The sequence below is a fragment of the Camarhynchus parvulus genome, chromosome 9 (genome assembly GCF_901933205.1).
Source record: "Camarhynchus parvulus chromosome 9, STF_HiC, whole genome shotgun sequence".
Taxonomy (NCBI): Eukaryota; Metazoa; Chordata; class Aves; order Passeriformes; family Thraupidae; genus Camarhynchus; species Camarhynchus parvulus.
This window is the reverse complement of record NC_044579.1, coordinates 10,876,046-10,900,487: the sequence shown is the minus strand read 5'-3', so window position 1 is coordinate 10,900,487 and position 24,442 is coordinate 10,876,046. Positions and strand designations below refer to the sequence as shown.

The window sequence follows — 24,442 nt, the reverse complement described above, 5'->3', positions numbered from 1 at the left end:
GTCCCCAGTGCTAAGCCCACTGGTAAAAAGCTGACATCTGTGCAGCAGCTCCCAGGCTGCACTTTCAGGTACAGCATGTGTTGCACCTTGAACTACAGTCTCATTTCAGACCCCACCATTGAGACCAATTAAGTACAGAGCATGCAAGGAGCTGACCGAGTGTCGCATGCTGGCTATAACCACAAGGACTTAGAGGCCCCAAATCTGTTATTACCAAGCTGTTCCTGACACCAGCATGCTGCCTCCTAACAAAAAGAATAGATTAAGATCAATCAAGTCTCCCTCTGGCTTGTCAGTGGGACTTTGGACCACACCTTCCACCCAAAATTTCCCTCCTCTCCTGCTTCTGAACACCTAGGCAGCTCCAGGCTAACAAGGTGGCTGCTGAGTCAAGCGTGAGCTGAACCATATGTTCATAATTAGTTAACTTCTTGCTTTATTGCTAGAAGCACTATCAATAAATCAGTGACAGCCCATAGTGGCCTTAGGAGATGCAACAAGCCACCCCCGGCCAGCACGGGGCCCTCCCCTCCACACGGGCAACTGGCCATATTTCATTCCAGCTGTGGCATTGTGCACTGAATTAACTTTATCCTCAATTTAGAAAGCCAGCATGAAATCAAGAGACCTGAGGGAAAGAATAAAGAGAAAGAAAGAGAAAGAGAGAAGAGGAAGGGGAGGGAGGAAAGGGAGAAATCCTAGCAGGTCAACTCAAAAAACAGTTTGGTGAGTGACCATCTACAGGGATGGTGCTGCTTAACCCATTGCTGCAAGGCTGGTTGCAGGCAGCACATTAATTAACTTTCTGCCTCTTATTGCCCAGAGCTGTGAGTGAAGGTTTCTTAGCACAAGCTGAAGGGGGAACCCAGTGATATCATTGTTTTTTAACCAGTCACCGTTAAGTTGCAGCAGGTAAAGCAGAACAATAGGCAACAGTGGTGCCAGGATGAGTCTGGCTGGACACACCACGAGCTCTCGAGGTGAGTGTGCTCACGCAGAGCGGTGCTCAGCTTGAGCAAAGTGCTGTGACAGGTCAGCTATTCCCTGATCTGGGATAGCACATGGCAACTGTCATACTGCTGGGTGTTAAGGTAGATTCCCTGTGGGCAGTGGAGAGTGCTGGAGGCTTCTGCACAGCAATTCACAAAACCTGAATCCAGAGCCTGCCCCTCCTATGGTCCTCACCTGTACTGCAAAGTTACACAGGCAACCTGAACATCACCCACAACTAAATGCTGAAATGCCTGTATTTACCTCATCCTGGGATTGTTCTGCCTGCCTGGATGTTTAACTGAAACACAGCCTGACCTTGCAGTGCTCCCACTGGCAACTTGTATCTGGTTGAAAATGCACCTGAAAAGTCATTGCCATAAAGCAAAGTGCTATCATCCTCCTGAGCCGATGGAATTTTGATAATGCAGCACAAAACAATTCTTTTCCCCCGTGTTTCTCAGTTTCCTCCATCCTCAAAACTTAAATCCAGCTGTAAGATCCTAAGTGAAGGCTTCCTGATTTACTGAACCTGTGCCCGGCTGGGAGCAGAGGGAGAGATGCTAGCAAGCCCTCTAGTGTCCACCTGCAACATCCTTCTATTAAACATCCCAGGGTCCAAGAGTGCAAGAAAACCAAAATATTTCCAGCAATAAGCTAACCCTCCAAATTCATGATAGTAAGCCACATCTTTGAAAGACAAAAGTCTATAATTAGTGTTCCTCTTGAAAATAAATCTGACAGCAATTACAGAGGGCTATTCCTCAGTAAGAACATCTATCACAGTATCTTCCTCATCACACATTTAAGATAAACAAAGCAAGTTATTGAGGGGCACTTTGCAGGCTGGCAGCCAACCCAGAATGGGGCACTGTAGGGTCTTTCAGTTTCCCAGTGAAGTATTTTGTTCCAGGGGACCCCACTCCTTTGTGCCCAAGGCACCAAGGGTGCTGGCTCAGACTCTTCCTCGTAGATTTGTATCTCGTGGGTGCTGGAGAGTACAGAAAGGTCTAAGCCCTGTTGCTGAACATAAAACTCTCTTAAAATTTGTGGAATTGCAAAACAACATCCAACAGCTAATAGCTGATAATAACATATTAAATTAGTTCAGTTCAAATGAAGCTGCAATTTCTCAAACAACACTACATCTTTCTAGGTCTAAGGGGGAGGTCAGAAAACACTGACCAAAGCCAACAAGGTCCCCATGTGCATGTCAGGAGTCTGCTGAGCTTCGGTGCTGGCCATGGATGACAGACCAGTCATTGCAGCTTCTGTGGGTGGCAAGAGGTCTCATTTCTGTCTGACTAAAAGAGAGAAAGGAGAAATGATACAGAATCCACATGAGCTTCTGGGCAGCTCAATAGCTGCCATTAAAGTCTCTGTTCCTGCCAGTCACTTCAGGAGACTCAGACACAAGGACCTGGAGCCAGGAGAACATCTCCCCTCCAAAGCCTGCTCCGTTGCACTGCACTAACCTCTCCTTTCTTTCCCTGCTTCCCTGCTGTACTATTACAGTTTGCAATGGAATTGCAAAATTACAGTAAGGCATGGATGAATCCTGCTCTCTCATCCAGGAGCAGTTAAAAACCAAATACTTCTCTTGTTTCTTATTCACTCTCAGGCCTTTTTACATTGCTTTGGCACAGTATGAGGCTGCCAAATGGATACAAACCTCCCCCCACCCCTTTCTCCTCCAGGATAGCATAAAACATAACCTGACCAAAAAAAATCCTGTCTCTAGTTATTATCCACTGCACATCATTCCTACAAGGGAAGTCATGCTGCCATTGAAGTGTGTAAACTTGTGGTTAAAATTAAATTTCAGCAAAATTCAGGGAAGAAAACAGCTCTGATGTGTTTTGAATGGAATTCTTTTAAAAGGCCTTGGGATTTGGAAGACATTTACTCTTTTAATCCATTATATCAAAATAATTGACAAAATCACAATGAAACATTTTGTTCCTTCCTAAAAACAAAAACCAAAGAGGGGAAAGAAAAAAAATCTCTCATGGAGAATTAAAAAGCATTCAGGTTTCATTCCAACGAGCTGGGCGTCAGGACCTCGGCATTCTTCGAGAAAAGAGATTATTGTCTCCAGCCAGCCCTGGTATAAGCCTGTAAAATCCTCTGCCAATCTTTTAGATGAATTACCAGCCAACTAATTCCTTTTCATCACCAGTTCATCGAACACTACCTGCATGGACTAGGAGCTGGAAATTTTGTGTATACAGACAGAGCTGTTTTACTAGGCTATCTCCCCCATGACTTATTGCTTTAACTCAGCCTTTGAAAAGTATGCACAAAAACCCTGACATCTTTCTCAGCTCATGACAACAGCATCCTTCACCTTCTGACCTCCAACACATTTACACACGTCCTAGAATCTTTCTTTCATTATTGATTAGGGAAGGCAATGCCATACAGCTCTGCAATGAAGAGATGCCCTCACACATATTTACTCAGATCAGAGATCTCTGCCAAACACCCCAACTGCCAGCCAAGAATGGAAAGTGCCCAGCTCTGCACCCAAAGCAAGATGGAGAGAAGCCAGACTGCCAGCTCCTGAGCCAGAGCCAAGAGGAAAAGCACTGTTCAATAGGTGAAGCCCAGTACTTTGGGCTGGCAGCACCGTTCACACAGGAGGAGCTCACAGGCCAGGTTAGAAGCAGGCAGATGCAAACATCAGTGGATGATTAGACATGAGGCCCCACTCAGCTCTGCATCTGGCCCCATGAAAATTCATCCTAATTTGGACTAAACCCATGAGCTAAGCTTTTCTGGCATGTCTCCCTGCAAAATAGTTTGAGTTCAATAGAAAACACCATGGAGAAAAACATGGCTTTTTAGCACACGGCTCTTTCTCTTGTGGGCGCAACAATTTTCCCCAAACCACGATGGTCAACACTCCGAGCACACTCAAGAAAAACTGTTTCTGCCATCTGTTATTTAACCCTGGGACTACCTCAGGGCTTTTGTTTGCACTGCTGAATCACTTTCCATGGTGTAAGGGTTACTTAGCTGCAGCATGGCAGCTCAGTGCAGGGGAACCTCTGGAATGAGGGACATGGAGAGCAGCAGGATGCTGCTGATGCCAGCCAAGAACAGGCTTTGCTTCCATAACTACATCATGGTTTATATTAAAACTCCCATCCAATTAATCCCCAAACATCCCAAAAAAATTATCAGTTCACAATTAATTTGCTCTTCTGGAGGCAATTGGTCTCAGCCAAGAACAAAGGGATTCATTTGGCCAGAGGCTACGTGAGGACATTTTTATTACAGAAATGTGAAATCTAAGCAGACACACCAGACTGATAGATGAGGAACTGAAACAAAAATGCAAAGACTGACTTAGGTCTATACCATAAATGGGTGATGTTCTGAAATTTCAGGCATTTAAGTGCTACTACAAAACTGTACAACATCAGAGCCAGGAGCAGAACATATTTCTCTTCCATACACCAATCAGGTTGGCAACAGTAACAAATTCTCACCTGCAGTTTTCAGGAGAACTCATCAGCTCATCACAAGCCAGCCCTAAGATCAGGACCTCAGGGTTATTTTATGATACAATTCCAGCCAAAGGAAAGGGCAAGAAAGAGGCAATAAATAGAGCCTGGGATGAGTTCTGAGAGAACATGTCCATAGGATACTAAACAAGTGCAATTAATGTCCTCCTCTGGCAAAAGATCAATATACCCAGTAGAATCAATGAAAGCATTCAAAAGAAAAAACAGGAATTATAAAACTCATTCTGTTTTTATCCTCTCACTCTCAATGACATTCTGCAAGCAGTGAATTCTGTAAACATATTCTGTGCTCATAAAACATGCACTTTTCCCATTTGCCTTTCCATTTCAGGGAAACCTCATATCTGTACCTGAGGCTGCAATCAAGTGCAATCTAGAGGACTGCTTCTCAGATGGCTGGCAAACAAATAAAACAGTTGCACAAATCCAGATAAACACAGCATAGATTGTTGTTTATAACACATCAAATGGCACACAGGGCAAACCAGAAAAAGCTACAGCCACAAATGGAAAGTCAGATTGGAAATTGGAGTGGTATTCTGAACAGTAAAAAGCAGTACCAGCATCACAAGAGCAAGTCAGATAAAAGCACCATTATCTATTTAGAAAACCTTCAAATTTTTCAGATAAATTCCATCCTCTAGTCACTGACTCACCACTCTTGCTATGAAAAACTGCAGGTAAACCCAGAAAGGTGTTTTGCAATTTTTCTATCTTGTAGTCATCTCTTTTCTTCATTCAAAACTTGTGGAACTCCACAGTACCAAGAAGTATCAACACGGGAGAGCTGGAGCCCAACAGCACTGAAGACTCAGTTTGAGTTAACTGCATTTTACAGGAAATAAAGCCCAGAGGTGTATTAAATAACCCACATAATAAAGCCCACTGCCACCTGACAGTGATTTCAAGACTAGTAGCTGTGTGAGAGAGTGATGAGAAAGGTAAAGGCTACCCTAAAATATACCAGGAAGATATAAAAGAGAAATGCTTTTCTGTAAACAGTGGTGTGTTATACAGCAACCTGAGTAATGCTGGTCATCCATCTGAGAAACAGGTTAATATCAGCTGGAATATTTTCAGAGATGGGTTCCTAAGGTTAGGAAAGACTGTAAAAGAACCTGCCTTCTTTGACCTAAAGAAAAAGACAATGTGTGACAGTGCTTTGCAAAGATGTCAAGGCTAAACACTGGAGAGGGAGATGAAGTGTCTAAACTAGAGCAAGAGTTTGGCACAAGGACAAAAGGGATTATACCTACTATGAATACATTCAGCCTGGAAACTAGAAAGTGTCCAGCCATCAGAGCTCAGAGTACGGGGTAGCCTCACAGTGGGAATAACATAAGGAAAATAACCTAATTAGTTTTAAGAGGGAGATTGAAAAGTTTAAGAATGTCTCAACAGCAGGGGACTGGATTTGGGAAGTGCCTTTTAGTCCTGCGTTCAAGGAGGAAGACTGATCAGAAAAATAGCCAGAACCTGTATCTGCATAAATTCCCTTTCAAAAGCATTTTTTTCAAATCAGACTCACCTGGTTTAATTTCTCATACCTTTGGTTCACAAACATGATCAGAGATTCATGCAAGTGCCAGGGACCTGTGTGTACCTGTCTATAGGTTAACATACTGAGTTATAAGTGAGCTTCTGTTTTGTCACTGGTTCACTTAACCACTCCTAACACGGATAAGAAGCACTGCAGCAGTAATGTGGCAGGACAAGTAAAGAGGATTTGGGGTGGGTTTGGACACCAGTGCAGGTGTCAGCACGCAAAGTAACCCATACTGTAACGGTTGTAAGTCTGGTATAAAACTTGTATTAAACTATCTGTGCTATTCTCTTCTCTGTACCATCCTTTCTGAGATCCCATTCACTATGATGCAAATGCAACTTTAAGGCCATTTTTACACAAAAAAGGGATAAACCAGAAAAAAAAAATTAGTTTGGTTTTGTCTTTTTTAAATATTAATCTGAAGGATTAGCTTCACCACTGTTGTTTAAACAAAAAACATCATAGAAATAACAAAAGAAAATATAGGTACAAAGAACATACAGTAATTAACACACTACAATATGCTTAAATGTGTGTTCCCAGAACTTCAGAAAATATCTGCTATGACATTCAAAGTGAAATCTCCACCAAAGCAATATTGTAGTCTTGATAAACGTTTTCCCCCAGAACTTTATTCCCAGTTACAGAGGTCCATCATTAACTGCAATAAGCAGTAAAAGCTCCAGATGAAGAGGAAAATTAGCAGATGATTGTTACTTAGTTTTGTTTTACACACACACATCAATGTGATTGCTACTGTGACTTCAGCCTCTTCCATCATCATGTGTGATCATCCATGCACCATTTTTCAAAACGAGGTGTTTCTCTCCTACAACAGCATTTTTATTTCTTTGGCATATCTCTTTTGGTATCATATTTCTTTGGGTATGTCCCCAAACCTACCAGGGCTCTGATTTGGCTGTCCTTTACCCATTACCACCTTTCACTCCCCAGCACATCAGCCTCGGTGAGTTGACCTGAATTCCCTGAGCTCAGAAAGCCAAGCACTGTCAGCCCCCAGCCAACACCATGCCATTCAGGTCTCTACAGACCCAACAGCGGTTGCAGGTGACTGTGAGATATCTCTAGACAGGGAGAATCCACAATCCACACACCACCTAGGCAGATCTTCCAGTGCCTGCACCCTCAATAGGGAGTTCTTCCAGATGTTGAGGTGAAGCTTCTTGTGTTCCAGTTTATGGCCACTGTTCCTCGTCCTGTCACTGGGCACCACCGAAGAGTCTGGCACCTGCCTCTGAACCCCCACCTTTGAGTATTATATGCATTAATGAGATCCCCTAAGGAGCGGCCCCGTTCCCTCAGTCTCTCCTCATAACACAGCTGCTCCAACCCCCAGTTATCCCCTGGATGTGCTGTTCATTTACCCAGCTCTCCTCTCCTCTCCCTGCTGCTGCCCCGACAGACGAGAGACGTGACACGCGGGAAGGCCACATGGAGAGCAGCACCCCCTGCGCAGGGCATCCCCGCTCTTCACCCACTGCAGGCTCCTCTGCGCCCGCCTCACCCCCTCCGGGGCCAGGCGGAGGGCACACCGGGCACAGGGAGCGGGGGGCACGCCGGGCACAGGGAATGGGGCAGTCTGGCACCGGGAATGGGGCACGCCGAGCACCAGGAGTGGGGGGCACGCCGGGCACAGGGAATGGGGCAGTCTGGCACCGGGAATGGGGCACGCCGAGCACCAGGAGTGGGGGGCACGCCGGGCACAGGGAGTGGGGCACGCCAAGCACCACCAAGAGTGGGGCAGTCCCGGCCCCTCAGAACCGTCCGCGGCTCCCCCCGCCGCCATGCCCGCGCGGCGGGGGCGGCGCGGGCTGATGACGCTGTCTTGGGCAGTCCCAACATGGCCGCGGTTCGGGCGTTGCGGGGCCCGGCGGGACACGCGGGGTGTTCGCCTCTCGCACGGGGCTGCTGCGGGCGCTGAGGGCTCCTCCATCCTGCCCGCCCCGGGACGCCTCCCCTCCCGGCTTTACCCGCCTCCGCCGGGCCATTACCCAGCGCGCTGCCGCCCGCGGGCCCCCGAGCAGCGGTGCCTGTCCGGGGTGTGCCCGGTGCGAAGGAGCCGGCGGTGCCACAGCGCCCTGCGGCACCTCAGCGGTGGGCAGAGGGGCCAGAGCCGGCCGGGGAGCTGAGCTGGGTGTTGGGCGTGTGTCACACAACTGCAGTTCCTCAGTAGCCAACAGAGGACCCAGCTGTGCAGGAGCGGTTGGCATTGGAGGGAGTGGGTTATCACAGCAGTTATCAAATGGGCTGTGCTGCGCGTTAAGAAACCCAAAGTGTGACCCCAAACACTGTAGGCTGAGTAAGAGAGTGTGAGGCCTTTTTAAAACGCTTCTGTTGGAAAAAAAACGTAAGGCAGGAGATGGCAGGGGTTTAATTTGGTATAACTGCCAGTTTACCTTGGGCACCAACCTAGGAAAATAGCCAGTAATAAAAGAATGGAAGGCAAATGGTCCTCATGGTTTGTCCCTCAGGTATGGTCCCTGAGGCTTGCTGATGGGGGAACAGCACTGAGCATCCTGCAGGGGAGAAATGAAAGACCATCCCATATGCCAGCACGGCCTGCCCTCGGCCCAGCCTCATCCTGGCTGGCTGCAGACAGGTTGGGACAGCACCTGGAACAGCCCTCGCCATGGCAGGGGCAGGATCCTGGCAGAACAACTGGTTTATTCCCACCATCCCTTATGCTATTCAAAGGCAGACCCTCAGTGAAGATTTTTCGTTTAAATCTCAAATTTATCCATGGATTTTGATTGCTATGTAAATCTGATACTAATCAGAAGTGACTATATGGAGACAATCTCTGCCTTTCCTTGACACACCTGTCCATAGCTTTTGCAACATTATGGTATGAAATCCTTTATGATAATAAATCTTTTACCACTGCCACATTTCTATCCTAAGATCTTCTGGAAGTCTGGGGCTTGATAGAAAACATTCTCGATACAGTGAGACATTTGCAGGAGCTTGTCCGTGCAGACTCTCTTGTTCTGAAACCTGCACTTTCCTTCCCAGAACTGTCCACAGAAGTGTTCTGAATCCTACTTGCTTCTACACACCTCTGAGAAGCTGGGCAAAACCCACTCTGTCAGCCAGGCAGGTTGGACAGACTTGTTTCTTCCTGCTGGATTTTACAACTGCAAACAAGTCTTCAAAAGAAAACAAAACAAAACAAAAAACTAACCAGCAACACCAGCAGCCTTATTCTGAACATGTGGGATGCTTCCCTGGATGCCTGTTCATTTCCTGGAGTGAAACTCAGACACACCAGTTCACTGCTGCCCTGAAGTGTGTGGAAGCTTTTTTTCCTTCTCCCTCCTTTTCTTTTCCCTCCTTCCTTGTGTTGATTTGTGGGACCAGAATGACTTTGATTTCAGCAAGTTTGCTGTTTATTCACGTCACAAGTTTGACAGCTTTACACCAAATCAGATTGCTGGGTTTCAGGAGAGCTCTGAGGCGTCACTGGGAGCTCCTTTAGATTAAACTCGCCTCCCCGGTCTCCCCCCTCTCCCCCTCCTTCAGAGCCATTTAAACCTCTCTGGGGCTTTAACAGAAACGTGCTCCCAAGACCTGCATTTCATTCTGGCACTAATATGGTAAGTGCTCTTTGCATTTCTCTCGACCTCGAGGCAGAGAAGCTGGTCTCTCCCTTGGGGGAGTGCAATAGATTTTGTGCCCTCTTAAGATGAGAAAGAAAGAGGGCTCTTCTCTACCTGCCAGTGCAGTCTCTGCTGCTGTGCCTTCCCATGGGTGGGCAGACTCCCTGACTGAGACTCTAAGTTCTGCCGTTGCCTTCCTTGCAGAGATTTAGAGTTGCTGCAGATGAGGCTTATTTGGAGGAGGGAGAAAGGGTGAATCCAGAGACAACCCCAGGCTTTGCGGGCTGGGACTCCTGCAGAACTGCAGGGGCAGAAGAGAGTGCGAGCAGCCAGGAGGTGACTCTGCTGGCTCTGTGCTGCTGCTTTAGAGCCGAGTCGAACACCCATGGTGGCAGGAACGGTCTGGCCAAGCACAGCATTGGACCCCCCTTCACCCTAAACCCACTCAGCACCGCAGCATTTCCCCAGGGTCTGCAGGAAACCGAGCAGCCTCCCCGGCACAGCCGTGCTCGGAGCCCCAGTGCTGCGGGGGCTGGCGGGGCGGCACTGCCCGCGCTCGGCGCACGGAGCGGTGCCACCGGGAAACGGGGAGCGGGCACCGGGTCAGGGCTGGCCGCTGCCTCGGGAAGGGGCCGGCGGCGCCCGGCAGGGGCGGGGGGGCTGCCCCGGGACAGCACCTGAGCACAGCCCGGCCGGACAGCAGCGGGGAGCGCGCTGCCCCGCCGGGGCGCTTCTGCCGGGGCCGGGCCGGCGCCACTTCTCCTCGGGGCCCCCGGCCCCGCCGAGCGCCCCATCGCCTCGGCCCTTCCCTCCGCAGAGCGCCGGCCGGCCGTGCCCGGAGCCGGACTTCGCCGGGGGCTCGGGCTGCGCCTGGCCCTGGTCCGCCCCCGCCGGGGTTTCCAAGGAGACCTGGGCCGCCGTCTGCGCCGCGGAGCCGCCGCACAGCCAGGGCCGGCCGCAGGGTGAGTGAGTGCTCCGCTGCCGCCGGAGAGCCGCGGTCCCCAGCCGCGCTGGGAGCCGCACGGGGCCGGGATAACCCTGGCTCTCGTCCGCAGGCCACTTCTGCAGCCCGCAGCTCGGTGCCCAGGACGCGGCGTGGCAGGGAGACCAGCTGTCCTCCCAGCTCTACAGAAACAAGCAGGTAAAGGCTCCGCGCCCCCCAGCACCCCCGGGTTCACCACACGAGGCTCCAGAACTTTGTGTCACGGATTGCACCTTCTGAGTTGGCTTATGGCATGTCTCCCTGTCACTGGCACGGATGTCAGAAGTGACACAAAACTGTTGTTCTTTGCTTGACGTATTTGTCTCCCCCATGTTGTCCTGTGAAGTTGGACCAACTGTGGTGGGATTATTCCCTGTCCATTCCTCCCCTCTTACATCATATTTCAGCAGCAGCCTTGGCACTAAAGAAAACCAGGGCATGAACAGGGGGGTCTCAGACTGTGATGATGCTGTTGGCTAGAAGTACATAGAGTGTATCCTCCTGATTCCACCAGGTTTAACTTCATGGGAAATGATTGCAGCAGAATTGCCTAATTACATGGAAGATCAACTGTTTTGTTTTGACAAACAGGTTTTCCTTGTTACTTTATTTTCTCTTATATTTCATTTTTTTGTAAATCCCAACAAGAGACGGGATAAACTCTGAACTGTCATCAATGAAGGAACTCCAGTTTGATGACTATGATCAAGTACTTGGAATGATGTTTTGACACAGTCAAGTCAATGAAAACTCAGATATTATCTTAAAGGTCCCTGGAATCAAACCATAGTTCCAGATGCCAGTGTACTTATTTCTTTGACGTTGCCTCAATCATTTAAGTCTGTTTTTGACTAAGCCTATGCTCAGAAGATGCCTGTGATCTTTGGCAGAAGGTTCTTTGTCCTCCCAAAGAGGTCTTCAGAGCTATGATCAGAAGCCAAAAATCTATCTGTAAACACTTAGATTTCCCATGGAAAAGTGTTAGGTGTCTGCCATTCCTGTTCAGCTTTTGAGAACAAGGATTATCTCAACTCTGTATGTGTACCTGGGCTGGCACAGTGGGGACCAGAATTGAAGAGATCACTGAGTGCTACTTTATCATAAAGAATGGCAACTGCATCTTCCTTCTGCACTCTACCCCCATAAATTGTTCATTTGCAACATTTTTTTTTCACCAGCCAGCTCTAAATGGGAAGGAGGGGGGCAAAGGGATGTTTGCTGTGGCTCAAGAGAGATCCTGAAGCTGCTGTCATGCCCGTGACCATTTCTGGCTGCTCACAGGGCTACCTGTAATTCATTTCTATTATTATTCTGCGGTTGCAGGTTTTTTCAGAGTAATCTTTTCAAACACTCACTTAAAGATTAAAGGAAGTCAAAAGTGAAAACTGAACAGTCATGCCACTTAGATTTATAGAGACAAGAGGCTGGGGGGGGTGGGTTGAGCTCACAAAGCAAACACCCAGATCATCAAATCCAAGCAGCTTGTACCAGAGGGCAATTGCTATTAAGTTACAGAGTCAACATCTATTCATCAATATCTCTATTCCACAGCTTCAAGATACTTTGCTTCAGAAGGAAGAGGAACTTGCTAGGTTACATGAAGAAAATAATAACCTCCGACAATACCTGAATTCTGCCCTGATTAAGTGTTTAGAAGAAAAAGCCAAGGTATTGTGTTCAAACCTGTCATACAAATGTGTGCAGAAGGAACAGGTTGATTAGGTACACGCCAGTAAAATGTATGGAAAATCTAAGAGTGTAGACAACCTGCAGTGGAACCCACACTCACATTTAAATTCACAAAGGTGACAGTTTGTTCCAGGAATGATATCTTGTCAGGTTCTGACTGTGGAGACAGTGTATCACCTGAGATAATTAAGTTTAATTTATTAGTTAGCTATAAATAAGATAAGATTATATAGTCAAGGTAAAATTATTCCCTCTAATGCTTTTTTTTCCAGTAAAAAGTTCAAATCTAAATATATATATTTTGAATGTCTCTCTTTTGTCAATTATCCCTTTGATAAGGATTTTTTTTCCCAATTTATTAATTAAAAAGTTGTGTGGGAGGTTTTTTTAATGGTGAAATACAAAATTAAACATTTCAGGTTGGGTAAAACATTCTGTTAAACAAAGTATGAAGGGTTGTTTTTTTAACATTTGAATTCTTTGTCTCTTACCTAAACAAAAATAAAGAAAACAATTCTTTCTTGTCAGCTTAAAGAAATTTTTTGCTATTCCAACCTTGCCTATGAAACTGAACTACTGATTATTTGCTCAACTCTGTGGATTGAGCATGAGGTAAAAAAGACTGTAGGGCATAGGAGATTTTCCTTGTCCATCCTGTTGATGAGTTGATAGCATGATGTCCTCCTTCCCGTGGCCAGACCTGGCTCCTGGCAGTAGAAAAGGTCTCTTTCACTGGGCATAGCAGGAGAAGGGTCCAGTGTGGAGCAGTGAATTCATGACATGGTGAGGAGCTTCCTTGTTTTTCTTGCCTTCATCTGACCATAGCTGGGTGCCTGAAGGGCCCTTGTCCTGGCATAATGACAACTGAGGTGAAGTGATGAGTGCAGTGCCACTCAGGCCGCTGCTCTGAGCACTGCCTTGTCAGGATCACCCTGTTCCAGCAGGAGTTACCTTTGCATCCTCCCTCTTTGTCAGGCTGCCGCTTTGCCCCCCATCCCTGCTCACCTGCAGAGCACTGCTGGCACAGGGGCAGGTGGCAGCTCAGGGCTGGGAATGCCATCAAAGCACAGGTCTTATTGACATGGTCACACTCTTCTTGTTCAGGAACAGGGTTTTGCAGTCACTGTAAAGATACAAAATAGTTGGTCATACCCGTATGTTTAAGCAGAGGGTAAAAACAAAACGTCTCTGATTATAGTAGTAATCAAGTTACAACCATCTTGTGCATCTGAGGTCAGAAGCCTTCAGGTATCTAGAAATTCAAAATTTAATCTTCCGTCTCCACCTTGTTGTTTTGTTTTTTTTAATAGAAACTACTGTCTGACCATGGACAAAAAGCCTGTTCTATCCTCAAAAGTACCAAGAGGAGATTAAAAGAGGACCACTGCTTTCTTCCTCAAGAAACTCCTCATGCTTCCAAAGCTAGAAGGAACCTCTTCAATGAATTCACTGCCTGTGAAGAGCAAGCCAGCCCTGCTGTGGACAGCTGGGTCTTGCAGACCTTAGGATTAAAAGATGTGAACACCATTGATGAAGCTTCAGCTAACTACAGTGCCCTGTCCCCAGACCTTGGAAAAGATACGTACTGCCTGAGCCCTGGGGGAGCAGCAGACTGTGAGCACAGGGAAGGAGCAGCAGCAGTGTTCAGCTGCAGCCATGAGCCTCCAGGCAGCAGCAGCGCCCATCCATGCAGCCAGGATTCTCCCTTCCTTCCTCAGTTTTCTTCAGCACCATGCATGTCCTCACCAGTGCCAAGTGTTTCCTCCCTCCCAGCCTATGGGTTGTCTTATTTGACTGGTGGTTTGTCACCCAACAGAACAGAAGTGGCCTTCACAACGTGCCTGAGTCCCCACCGCAATGTGAGGACGCACAGCTTCCACCAAGGACAGGCCTTCGTGCGCAGGGACGACGATGGCGGGTGGAGGTTCACCTGGGTGCCCAAGCAGCCTGAATGATGCACCTGGTCAAGGGCCAGCCATAGAGGATGGAGGAGTCACACTTCACCTTGTGCATCAGACAGAAAAAAGGACCCCTTTTGGGCTTCTTTAAATGCTACCCTGTCACTAACCCACTCCTCAATCACTCACAGATTTTCACAGATGTGACTCCAGATTGCCCTTGGACAATTTTCTGCCCCAGATGTTCAAAGGATTCCTTTCTTTTGTGCCTGTGTTGAGCTACTTGCTTTTATTTGTTTCCTAGGGGTTTGTCATCAGCTCCTCCTTGTTACTGGTGGTTTCCAGGCTGGAGGGCTTTCACCTTTGATGATCGCTTTCACATGCACCAAACAGGAAAGCACTTTGGGAATACACCTCTCTCCCTTTGGAAATAGCACCTATCTCACAGATAACAAAGGAGGCATAGGTTAGAAGCTGAGGATCAGCAGTTTCTAAGTGATTTATGTCTCTCTTGACTACACAGATAGCCTTGGATATAACAAGCACCCATGGCTGCCTTAGGTGACCTACCTCCAGTTCCATGGTGCTGTCACATTCTTTGATGATGCCTCAAAATAAAAACAGGATTTACTTCTAATGCTTGGAGGCTACTTAGTTACAAGAGATTCAGCAAGGGCAGGGGATCTTCCAAAGGTGTGATTAAGAGACTGATGTGTTTACTAATACGTTTTAAGGGTATTTTGTCTATCAATAAAGGGAGTTTACATGTGGGGAGGCAGCATCACTTAGTGGCTGGAGTGGGTCTTTGGGAACCCCAGCCTTCAATGCCAGCTCCTGCCTCTCTGTGTCTGCCAGACTGGGATGGGCTGAGGGTAAGACCAGCATTACTTTGAGAATGCTTTAAAACTCTCTAAGTGAAGGTGCTCTAGCACTGCACAGGACTTAACTGCCACTAGTGCTGCTAAATTATATTAATATTTGATGATATTAAGTCAACGGCATGAAGGAAGTTCACCAGTACTGTTTTCTGTTACCTTTTTCTTCAGTTCTACAGTAGTTTGATGCCTAAGTATCCAAAACAGATTGACTTGGTTATTCTTGCTTTCAGAATGGGGCCACTGACATTGAGGAAGGACTTCAGTAAAAATAACCAAAACAGAGGTTTTTTTTTTCAGTGGCTTATTTTCATATAGAAAACAGGATATTCCTCTATTTTTAGAGGATAAAAATATCTTCTAATAGCCTGTTGTGCCTTAGAATTGCAATATTTGAGACATTCCATCAGGAGCAGTAATGATTTCCCAAAGGACTTCTAAATAAACTGTATTTCTGGATAGTTACTTTAAAGTAGTAAAAGTGGCAGACTTCCAGAATAGGCAATATGAAACCATTGATTGTAGGCATTATTTCACTGGACTAAAAAGCCAACCAAACTAAAAAAACACCACAAACCCACACAACAACCACTGCAGAAGAAAACCAGCAAAACCCAAAAAACCCAAACCAAAAAATGCTCATTGAATAAATACATGTATATGTTTTGGGAGCTTGCTGTATTCCATAAAATTGTGGTAGATTGATGAAGACAAGACCACTGTTTCTGTAGCACCTTTCTGCTTTTCAGTGAAAGCTGAAGAAAACTCCTGTCCTACAAAAAACTAATTTTTTTCTCAATGCATTTTTTTTCTATTTTTCTCCCCTCACCCCACTATATAAGAGAGCATTGAAGAAAATGCTCCTATCGCTGGAGTTTTTGTTGATGTGTGTGGTAGTGTAGAAAATGCCTGAACTTAACCTGAGTATGTGATGGGAACCCCTGGTACAGGTGATGTGGAGGAGGCACAGCAAACTGGGAGTAAGACAGTGTGGCCAGAGGACTACACCCAACACAGCTGTAGATGCCACATCTCTCAAAGCAGCTGTAAAACAGAAGTAGAGAAATATCTGTCTGTGTTTTCTAACACTATAGAATGCTATTAGATGTGAATTTCAATGTTATGGGGTCAGCAGCACTAATAAGTACTTTTGTACTACCAACAAATCTTAAATCAGGGCTTTTTTCTCTGAAGAGAGAGAAAAGCTTTCCATTTGCCTGGCATTTCCTTTCCGCATTTTTATATCACTGCATGTGAGAACTTCTGCAGAGAGCCAGAACAAAAGTGTCAGATCTTTGGTACAATCCTGAAGTAGGGTTTCAGTAGGAACAAACTGATGTTTGAGCCTTTGCCAGCCTGTTGTACAGGAGTGACTGACACTTTATCTCACAGCAAATAAATTATGAATGTGAGGAAATACTTTACCTGAATGAATCCTCTTCTTTTCCAGTGGGTTCCTGAATTTTACTCTATATGAAGGAGCTGAGTCCTGTTGGAGATATTTTTTTCTGAGCCTGACTTTACTAGAGTTCATTTGGGTAGAGGATCCCATGGTGCTGCTCCAGTCAGCTGATGGATGCTCCTGACCTGCACATGCAAACTTAAAATTCTGGTGTGGGCGACTGCTTGAGCAAAGTTCTCTGTGTAATGATGCTGCTGGGCACTGGAGCAGAGGGAGCACACTGGAAAGGAAACAGAAAAATCCCCAAAGCGTTTTAACAAATAAGAGTGATTTGTTTTATCCTGACACCACCATTTGAAGCAATATTTCCTGACTTACATGAAGAATAGACACAGGGTTTGTCTAACATCCACCCACAGCTAGCAAATCAGTGCAGTGACCAAACCATTCTTTTAGATAAATATTGCTCCTGTTGCCAAAAGAAAGCCATTGCTCAACATACCTCACTCTAAACTGCCTGGTTCCTCTGAAAATCCTGCCTTCCTACAGGTGTAATAGGTGTGGAAAATGAGTAAGAGGCTGAAGACATCTCATGGCAGATTTCTGTCACATGGTGGGATGTGAGGACAGTTACTGCCTGGGCTGGTGCTGGGTTGATGATATGCTGATTACCCTGCTGTGTCCCCATGATTTCCTTGGGCCTGGAAGCACTGAGGCTGCATTAATGTGGTGCAGTTCTTTGGCCTGCAAAGATGTGGGGGGAAAGCTCTTGCTGGTACAAAGCCTAGATGGATCTTTGAAATGGGTGTTCAGTCTTGTTTTGTGCTCCATCCATTCCCAGTGGGGGAAAGAGGTTCAAAGGCACCCTGCTGCTCATGGAATGTCCGAGGTAAAGCCCAGGGAAGCCCGTGGAAAGCAAAAAGTGGAAACAAAATCCAGTTCTTCACACTGCCATCACAACTAGGTAGCCAGGAGATAGCAGAGACAAGTTTCAGCTTGGTACTGTATTTCTAATTTCAAAAAAACAGGCAGCTGGAAACAAGGGCCAGAAGGCAAAAGTTCTGGGTTCTGATGCTGCCTCTGGTGTTACAGTTGGTTTTCATGCTTTGGATTCTATGGAATTCACCACTGGACCAGTTCATAGCTATTTAACAAGAAAACACAACTCTCGCTGCTGCAAACTCCAAGTTCCCTCTTGCCAAGGATCAGTACCAGGCCCATAAAACTCCAGGATGGGGAACTATGACTTGAATGGCCATAGGGCCCTGGGTGGTTCTTTTAGCAGCAGTGAACTTCCTTGTCTGTAAATATTCTTGTATTAACATAATTTGTTTTATTTTTTTATTTGAAATTTGCTTTATTATGTGAATGTAATGTGCAGGTGCATAGTTTAAAATAATCTATGTTTCTAGAAAGGTACACTAACAGAAATGGAAGTTAATTTAACACTTAATATGGTGATGTTCCTGATTTTTGTGATTTAAAATGGCCATGATGATATGTAAATGTCAATTTTACCACTGTCACTAAGTTATGTCTAATAAAACTTAACATCCAATTAGTGCAAATTCTTTCTGCCCACTTTAGCACCCATTAAACCATGCAGCTGTTGTTCACACAGCACAGCATCCACCTGGCACCTACGTATCTCCCCAGAGCACTGAAAGGCACCTTTATTTCCTGCAGTGACAAGTGTCCACACAAGGACATGCCATGTTTTATGATACCAGATCCAGCTATATTGACAGCCACAGGTGTGCTCCTTCCAGCCTGGGCTTGCACAGCATATTGCAGTGATCCATTAGTGCTTTGCCTCAGGAATAGATGCCGTGCTACCAAACAGCAAGGACAGAGGGAAATATTGTGCTTTTAGTCTGTTGTTTTTGCAGCATCTGGCTCTCTCTCTTATACCTTGCCAGGCAGATGAGCATCCTGATCCAGGACAACTTGATTCATTATAGTACTCTCATTACTCCTGATTTTGACTCTGAAATGATGAATTGCAAAATGGCACTGAGGTGTCACATAAAGAGACTGGAGATGAGATAGAAAAGCCTGATTAAAAAATTCAAACCTTTACTTAGCTCTACTTGACAACAAAGAAAAGCTGTGTTAGTTATTAACTTTCCCTTCTGTACATGAGCTGGTTTATTGGTAACCATGCACCAGCTGGGACCAGAGAGATTTTTCATTGGAATGGAGATGGCTTATTGCTTATGAAAAGACACAAAGTGAGCCTTCCTTAATCTCTTTTGCCCTCATCTTGAAGCCATATTAAGTCCATGAGATGATTCATAAACACTCTGGCCTGCTGCCGGGTAGCTGACACCCTCTCATAAAGAGAGAGCAGTCTATAAATAATTCGAGGAATGAGCTGTGATTCACCTAAAATGCCATCTCTCCAGTCATTCCTCTGTTTCATTAGTTGTGCATCACTGAGTTATTTTGAGGCTGAATGCTTAAACACAGTACAGCCCAAGGAAATCAGTATAATAATAGATCACAAGGAACAGATTATAAAAATCAGTGTGAGTATGAAGAGCTGGGAGGTCTGAGGTCCCCATTTTCCTGAATTTATTTTTTAAAATCCCACTCGAAGTGTGGCTATAGTACTGGTACGGTTACCTGAAACCCCCAACAACTGCTGCCTCCAAAGCTGTTACTAGTCAAAGACCACTCTAAATATTCATTTCCTAAACAATGTTTGCACGTGTAACATCTTCCGCCTCGACATTATTCTCCGTTAGTGATCACAGAACACAGGGTCAGGAACTGGGAGCTTTGTGACGCTTTCAGGAGCACAAACAACGTAACCAAAGCCAGCTTCCACCTGTGCAGAATGGGGGCCTAACAGCCCATTAGAGAGCTCAGATGTGCTGTCAGTGTCCCAGATGTGCTGTCAGTGTCCCAGATGTGCCGAAAGCAGCAGCCGCACAGCCGAGGCCGCAGCAGCGCAGTTACACCCAGAGGTGTGGAGCGATTGCCGCTGCGGGGCTGTGTCCCCAGGCTGGCACATCTGGGTGGTCCCGGTGCACATCTGGGGGGTCCCGGTGCCCACCGAGCGGCTGCCGGCTCCCGGCATCACGCTCCCGCAGCCGCCGGCCCTGGCCAAGGTGCTGAAACGGCCGCGCTGCGAGAGCGTCAGGGCGAGCAAGGGTCCCCAGCAGAGAGAGCCGAGATAGCCCACCTAAACCTGTGCGACAGCTGGGACAGCCCTGTGCCCTCACCAGCAGCTACCAGGTCTCCAAGGACGCTGTCACAGGTGAAAAAAATGAGCTTGCTTTGATCTCGAGGCAATCTTTACCTGACAACACAGCTGGGGGCGAGGAAGAAGGGAGAAATACCACAGTCTCGGGGTTACATCATTGGTATATAGTGACACTTTACAGGTACCAGCGGTGCTGAGCTCCTCTGCCCAGGCTGTGAGGCAGCGGGGTAATTTCAGAGTATCCTACTCTGTATCACCGCATGTAGAGGCTGTGTCAGCTGGAAAGCTCCCCTGTACCAGTGTTATGACCTGCAGTTCATCCCAGATACAGAATAAAGAGGTTATCAACTGCCTCCCAGCTGGGACAGAAAAACCAAGAAATCCCGGTGACCTTTGAGAAGAGTATCTTTGTAACCTCCAAAGCATCACATGTTTGATTATAAGCTTGATTCTACAGAAACATTTGTTACTACAGACTTAAAATAGTCATCACTCTAGGTTACAAGATTATTTAGACTATCCAGGTAGGAATATGATCTCTATTATATAGGAAATTATATCACAAACGTTAAGCACGCTGTAGTAAATTTTGTTCTCCTTTCCCCCAGACTAGGATTCCAAACAGCCTCCCACATTCTAAAAGGTTTTTCCAAGTTACATTTATAAGTAGGACCTAAAATGTACATATATTGTTTCTGTTTTTTCTCCAACATCCACTCTGGAATTTCATAAAAGACAGTGGCTATAATGATTTTCAGTAATCAAGATACAGAATATAGTAATAACTACCTTTCTGCTGCTCTCCTACTTTTTGCTCATCCAGTCCAATTTGAAATCCAGGAGCCCCAAATTATCTGACAACATCAAAAAGTGATGAAAAAAAGGAAAACCTCTGCTGATGGAAAGCCTCTAAGGAGACTCTGGTTTTAAGAAAAGTTTACATCTCTTTTGGTTATAAAACACAGTTCCAAGACACAAACAACTCCTCTTTCTAAGAAATACACATTCTTGTATGTCCAAGTCTAGACAAAGTCTTCACCAACAGTGTAATCCAGGTCAGCTCATTCCCAAATTCTGAATATTACTGTAAAGCAAAGATCAGCTCAGCAATATTCAAACTCAGCTGTAATTGTTGCACCTGCTTTGAGTTCCAGCTCCCTCCCTCGGAGATAGAATCAAACAGAACAAGTAGGAACAACAGGATCTCTTCTTGCTTCAGGAAACAGGGCTAATTTTGTTTACCTATGGGTCATGAAATATTTAGTGATACCTTTCTGCAAGTGAATGGAGAAACACTGACTTTATACTGGTATTGTTCAAACCTGCCAGCTTCAGTTCCCTTCAGAACATGATATTAGCCTGGTAAGGTTTCTTGCCTCTTTACCTGAACAAATCAATAACGCTGCTAGGGGAAAGATGCCGTGCTCCTCCACTACAGCGGTTTCATTTCAACAAAAGTGTTTTTCTGAACTTTTACAGTCTGTAAGAATTGCAGTAACCTACTGAAATCAGCATGGCTAAGTCTGACCCCGAAAATAAAATTGAGCTGAGAGAGCTTTAAGTTTCTTCTTAGTAAAATAGCTTTTATCAAAATGAAATATCATTACCTCAATGGCCCTGTGGCCATTCCAGAGGTATATAAACATTTGCTGCCTATCTGTAAGCCATTCAATTATAAAGATCTTGATACTGTGTAAATATTTAACTACAATAGAGGTTATAAATCAGAGAAAGTGATTCTGTTTCATTTCACTGGTGGCAGTAAATCACAGGCTATTCAGACTACTGGGCTACACCCAAGTAAATGACTGAGTTGTGAATACAGGCAGACATTACCTAAAATTTCCTATAAAGCAAGTCCTAATTTAATCCAGAATTCATAGATGGAAGATTAACAGTACCACAACTCCAAAAACCTGAAGCACTTCCAGATGTTTTTACTGTATCATCCAAGAAGGGAGAAGTTGCCAACACCCAACCTTTGGACGAGTTCTCCAGAAGATGTGACCAGAAAAACGAAAGGGCTGCAAAAGCAGTTGCTCTTGAGTTGGGGCCCCAGAGAAAAGGAGTAGCCAGTAAATTCTGGTCTCATTTAATCAGATAGGACTGAGTCTAATTAGAAGCAGCAGCATGATGGAGCACAAGAGACCAGTGAGTCCTTATGCAAGGGCTAATCCAGGTTTCTGTGCTGTAATGAAGGTCCTGGAGCTGCCACATGAGCAACAGCCATGCTGTGTGTCACTGCTCCAGAGATGCAACACTGGGCTCCCCATCACAGCAGGGACATAACTTCCATCAATGCACTGCAAATTGAAAGTTAAAGTTTCCCAGGACTTGGCTTTTTCTATGAAAATAACAACGGCAAGTGCATGGATTCATGCTCGGCTGCAGCAGCAGCCACCAGGGACTGAGTCACTGTCACCATTCTCCTGTGAACTGCCACTGCAATTCCTTCTCTTTGGCTGTCTGATGCACAAGGCTTGGTGCCAGCCCTGGATCCACAAGGATGGGGTCACATTTCCTCATTTCTAAGAGCCACCAATACAACTGCTTGCTTTGTCAGGACTTGCTTATCATCACATTCTCATTTCTGCCTGTCCCATCCTCTGCCATCAAAACACTTCAGCCAGAGGAACAGTTAGTGTCACCCAAGTGGCTCACAGACCCCTTCTGCAGTCTTTAAAGGGACATCAAGGAGATAAGAGACCAGACAGCTTGAGAAAATAGAGTAGGAATGAGATGCTTCTACTGGAAAAGTATGGGATGCTCCTGTTGACATCACTGCCCCAGGGCACCTAACAGGGTCTCTGCTTACTTTTTGCTTTGCTCTGGAATGGGCTCTTTATCAGAGAGAGAAGCAAGACTTGCTCATGGGAAGATAAGGAATGAGTTTATTTCTATCAGTTTAGACTTAAGGTTTATCTTCCTGCTGGCAGGACACTTCATCCCATCCGTGCCACCTGGGGGGCCCAGCTCCACAGACCCATCCCCAAGGGGAGGAAGGGGAGGGTGAGCCAGAGATCCAACAACAATCAGAAATTCTGCAAGATAGTGTGATTGCAGAGACAGCAGGTATTTCTCAACTTTTCCAAGCTGTATGGCCTCACCTGGGGCTGATAGAAGTGGTTTTTAATCTGAGCAAGAGCAAGAATTCCCTCTGCCTGTCCTCTTTTTCCACTTGGCCCACAGGCAGGTACAAGTTCAACAAGTGCCTGCAAGCCCCAGTGCATACAAACGAGCCTTGTGCAGCATTATATTTTGGTTTTCTCTACCCCCCCTTTGGGCTCCCCTGGCTAAAGTCAAAGAAACATTGAAAGCATCCAAGTAAATCAGTCTATTGCATTTTCTCATCAGCTTAAAATGCTCCCCTTGATGCCAAAAAAATGACAATCCACTGAAGAACCGGGCTTGCAGGATAGTTGTATTGAAGCTATTTCTTTTTGCCTTGCCATCTTGAGAGGCCTGTTGGCAGGGAGCATATCCCCCTGCTCTCCAGTCCAGTGTGCCACACTGAGCACACAAAATTATACCCATGGCTCTGACAGAGGGTGTCCCAGCAGAAACCTGCCCCATTAACACTTGCCTCCTACCATGGTCATCCTAAAACAAGTCAAATTCAATGCACCATAATAAAATAAAACTACCCAATAAATACCATAATAAATGTCATAAGACAGGAGCCCAGACATGTTTGTGTGTTACCCACCCTGAGGGACAGGGCTGAATCCATGGACCACCCTGAGCCAAAGAGCTTTGGGGTTGGGTGACCCCCAGCAGGCTGAGCCCTGGGCTGGCAGCAGGGTCTGAGCCCTTTTGTGTGCCTTGAGCAGAGAGGGGAGCTGGGCAGAGAGGCAAACAGAGAGGCTGGGACTGGCACAGGGCAAGTTCCTAGGATGGCACAGCTCCTTCTTAACACGTGGAAGTGATTTATTAACAAAGAAGCAGACCAGTATCCCTAAGTCATGTTCTGCAACACTACCCAGTCCTCTGCCCTGCACCTGAGCAGTTTAAGCCATGGCAGCTACTCCTGTCACCAGCAAAGCTCAGGCTGCCTGTGACCAACTGCTGCACTTCACCCTGCTCTCCCCTTCCACAGCAACAGAGGAGAGGCACAGAACCCCAGAGAAAGGAAGATGGGAAATGCGGTTTATCCACTGTTGGAAACAATGAACATTCACTACAATTATTATTTGTAATATATTATCTGAACCAAAAAAGCAGAGTCTGAACATCAGCTCAGAGAAAGGAATTAATTGCTGAGTTACATGTGAACAGTTTAGAAACACTTGTTTTACAGAAGTCTGGGGAAGTTTTAGAAGGATAGAAGAGATATAAAAAATATAATCCTAAAACTCTGTGATAACCTTTTTCTGGCTCTTGCCTGAGTCCAAGTCAGAGGAGTTAACATGCAATGGGAGGCAGCAGTCAGGGCCGGAGCAAAGGGGAGCAATAGTGGCATGTTTTTCTTTCTTACTGATTTAATTTTCAGCGCACTCTGGAATTGGCTGTTCATTTCAGCATGGATGCACTCAGCAGTTTGTGACACACTGTGCTGCTTTGCTCTGCCAGCTGTGCTGTGCCTGCCAACATTTGTTGAGAAATAACAGGAGGTCACACATGGTGTCAAAAAAAAAAATACCCCTGGCACAGCCCTTAGAAAAAAGGCATTGTATTAGTGGCAATGAATTCAGACCTACTGATGGTG

General features: G+C 46.0%; 1 protein-coding gene across 1 annotated transcript; it reads left to right on the top strand.

Annotated features, from left to right (window-relative positions):
- Window positions 1-7,748: 7,748 nt before the first annotated feature.
- Window positions 7,749-14,309, top strand: GMNC (geminin coiled-coil domain containing). Its single transcript, XM_030954652.1, has 5 exons — window positions 7,749-8,181; window positions 10,133-10,645; window positions 10,739-10,824; window positions 12,217-12,333; window positions 13,665-14,309. Exons 1-5 carry the CDS (start codon window positions 7,749-7,751, stop codon window positions 14,307-14,309), a joined length of 1,794 nt encoding a protein of 597 aa, XP_030810512.1.
- The last annotated feature ends 10,133 nt before the right edge of the window (window positions 14,310-24,442 follow it).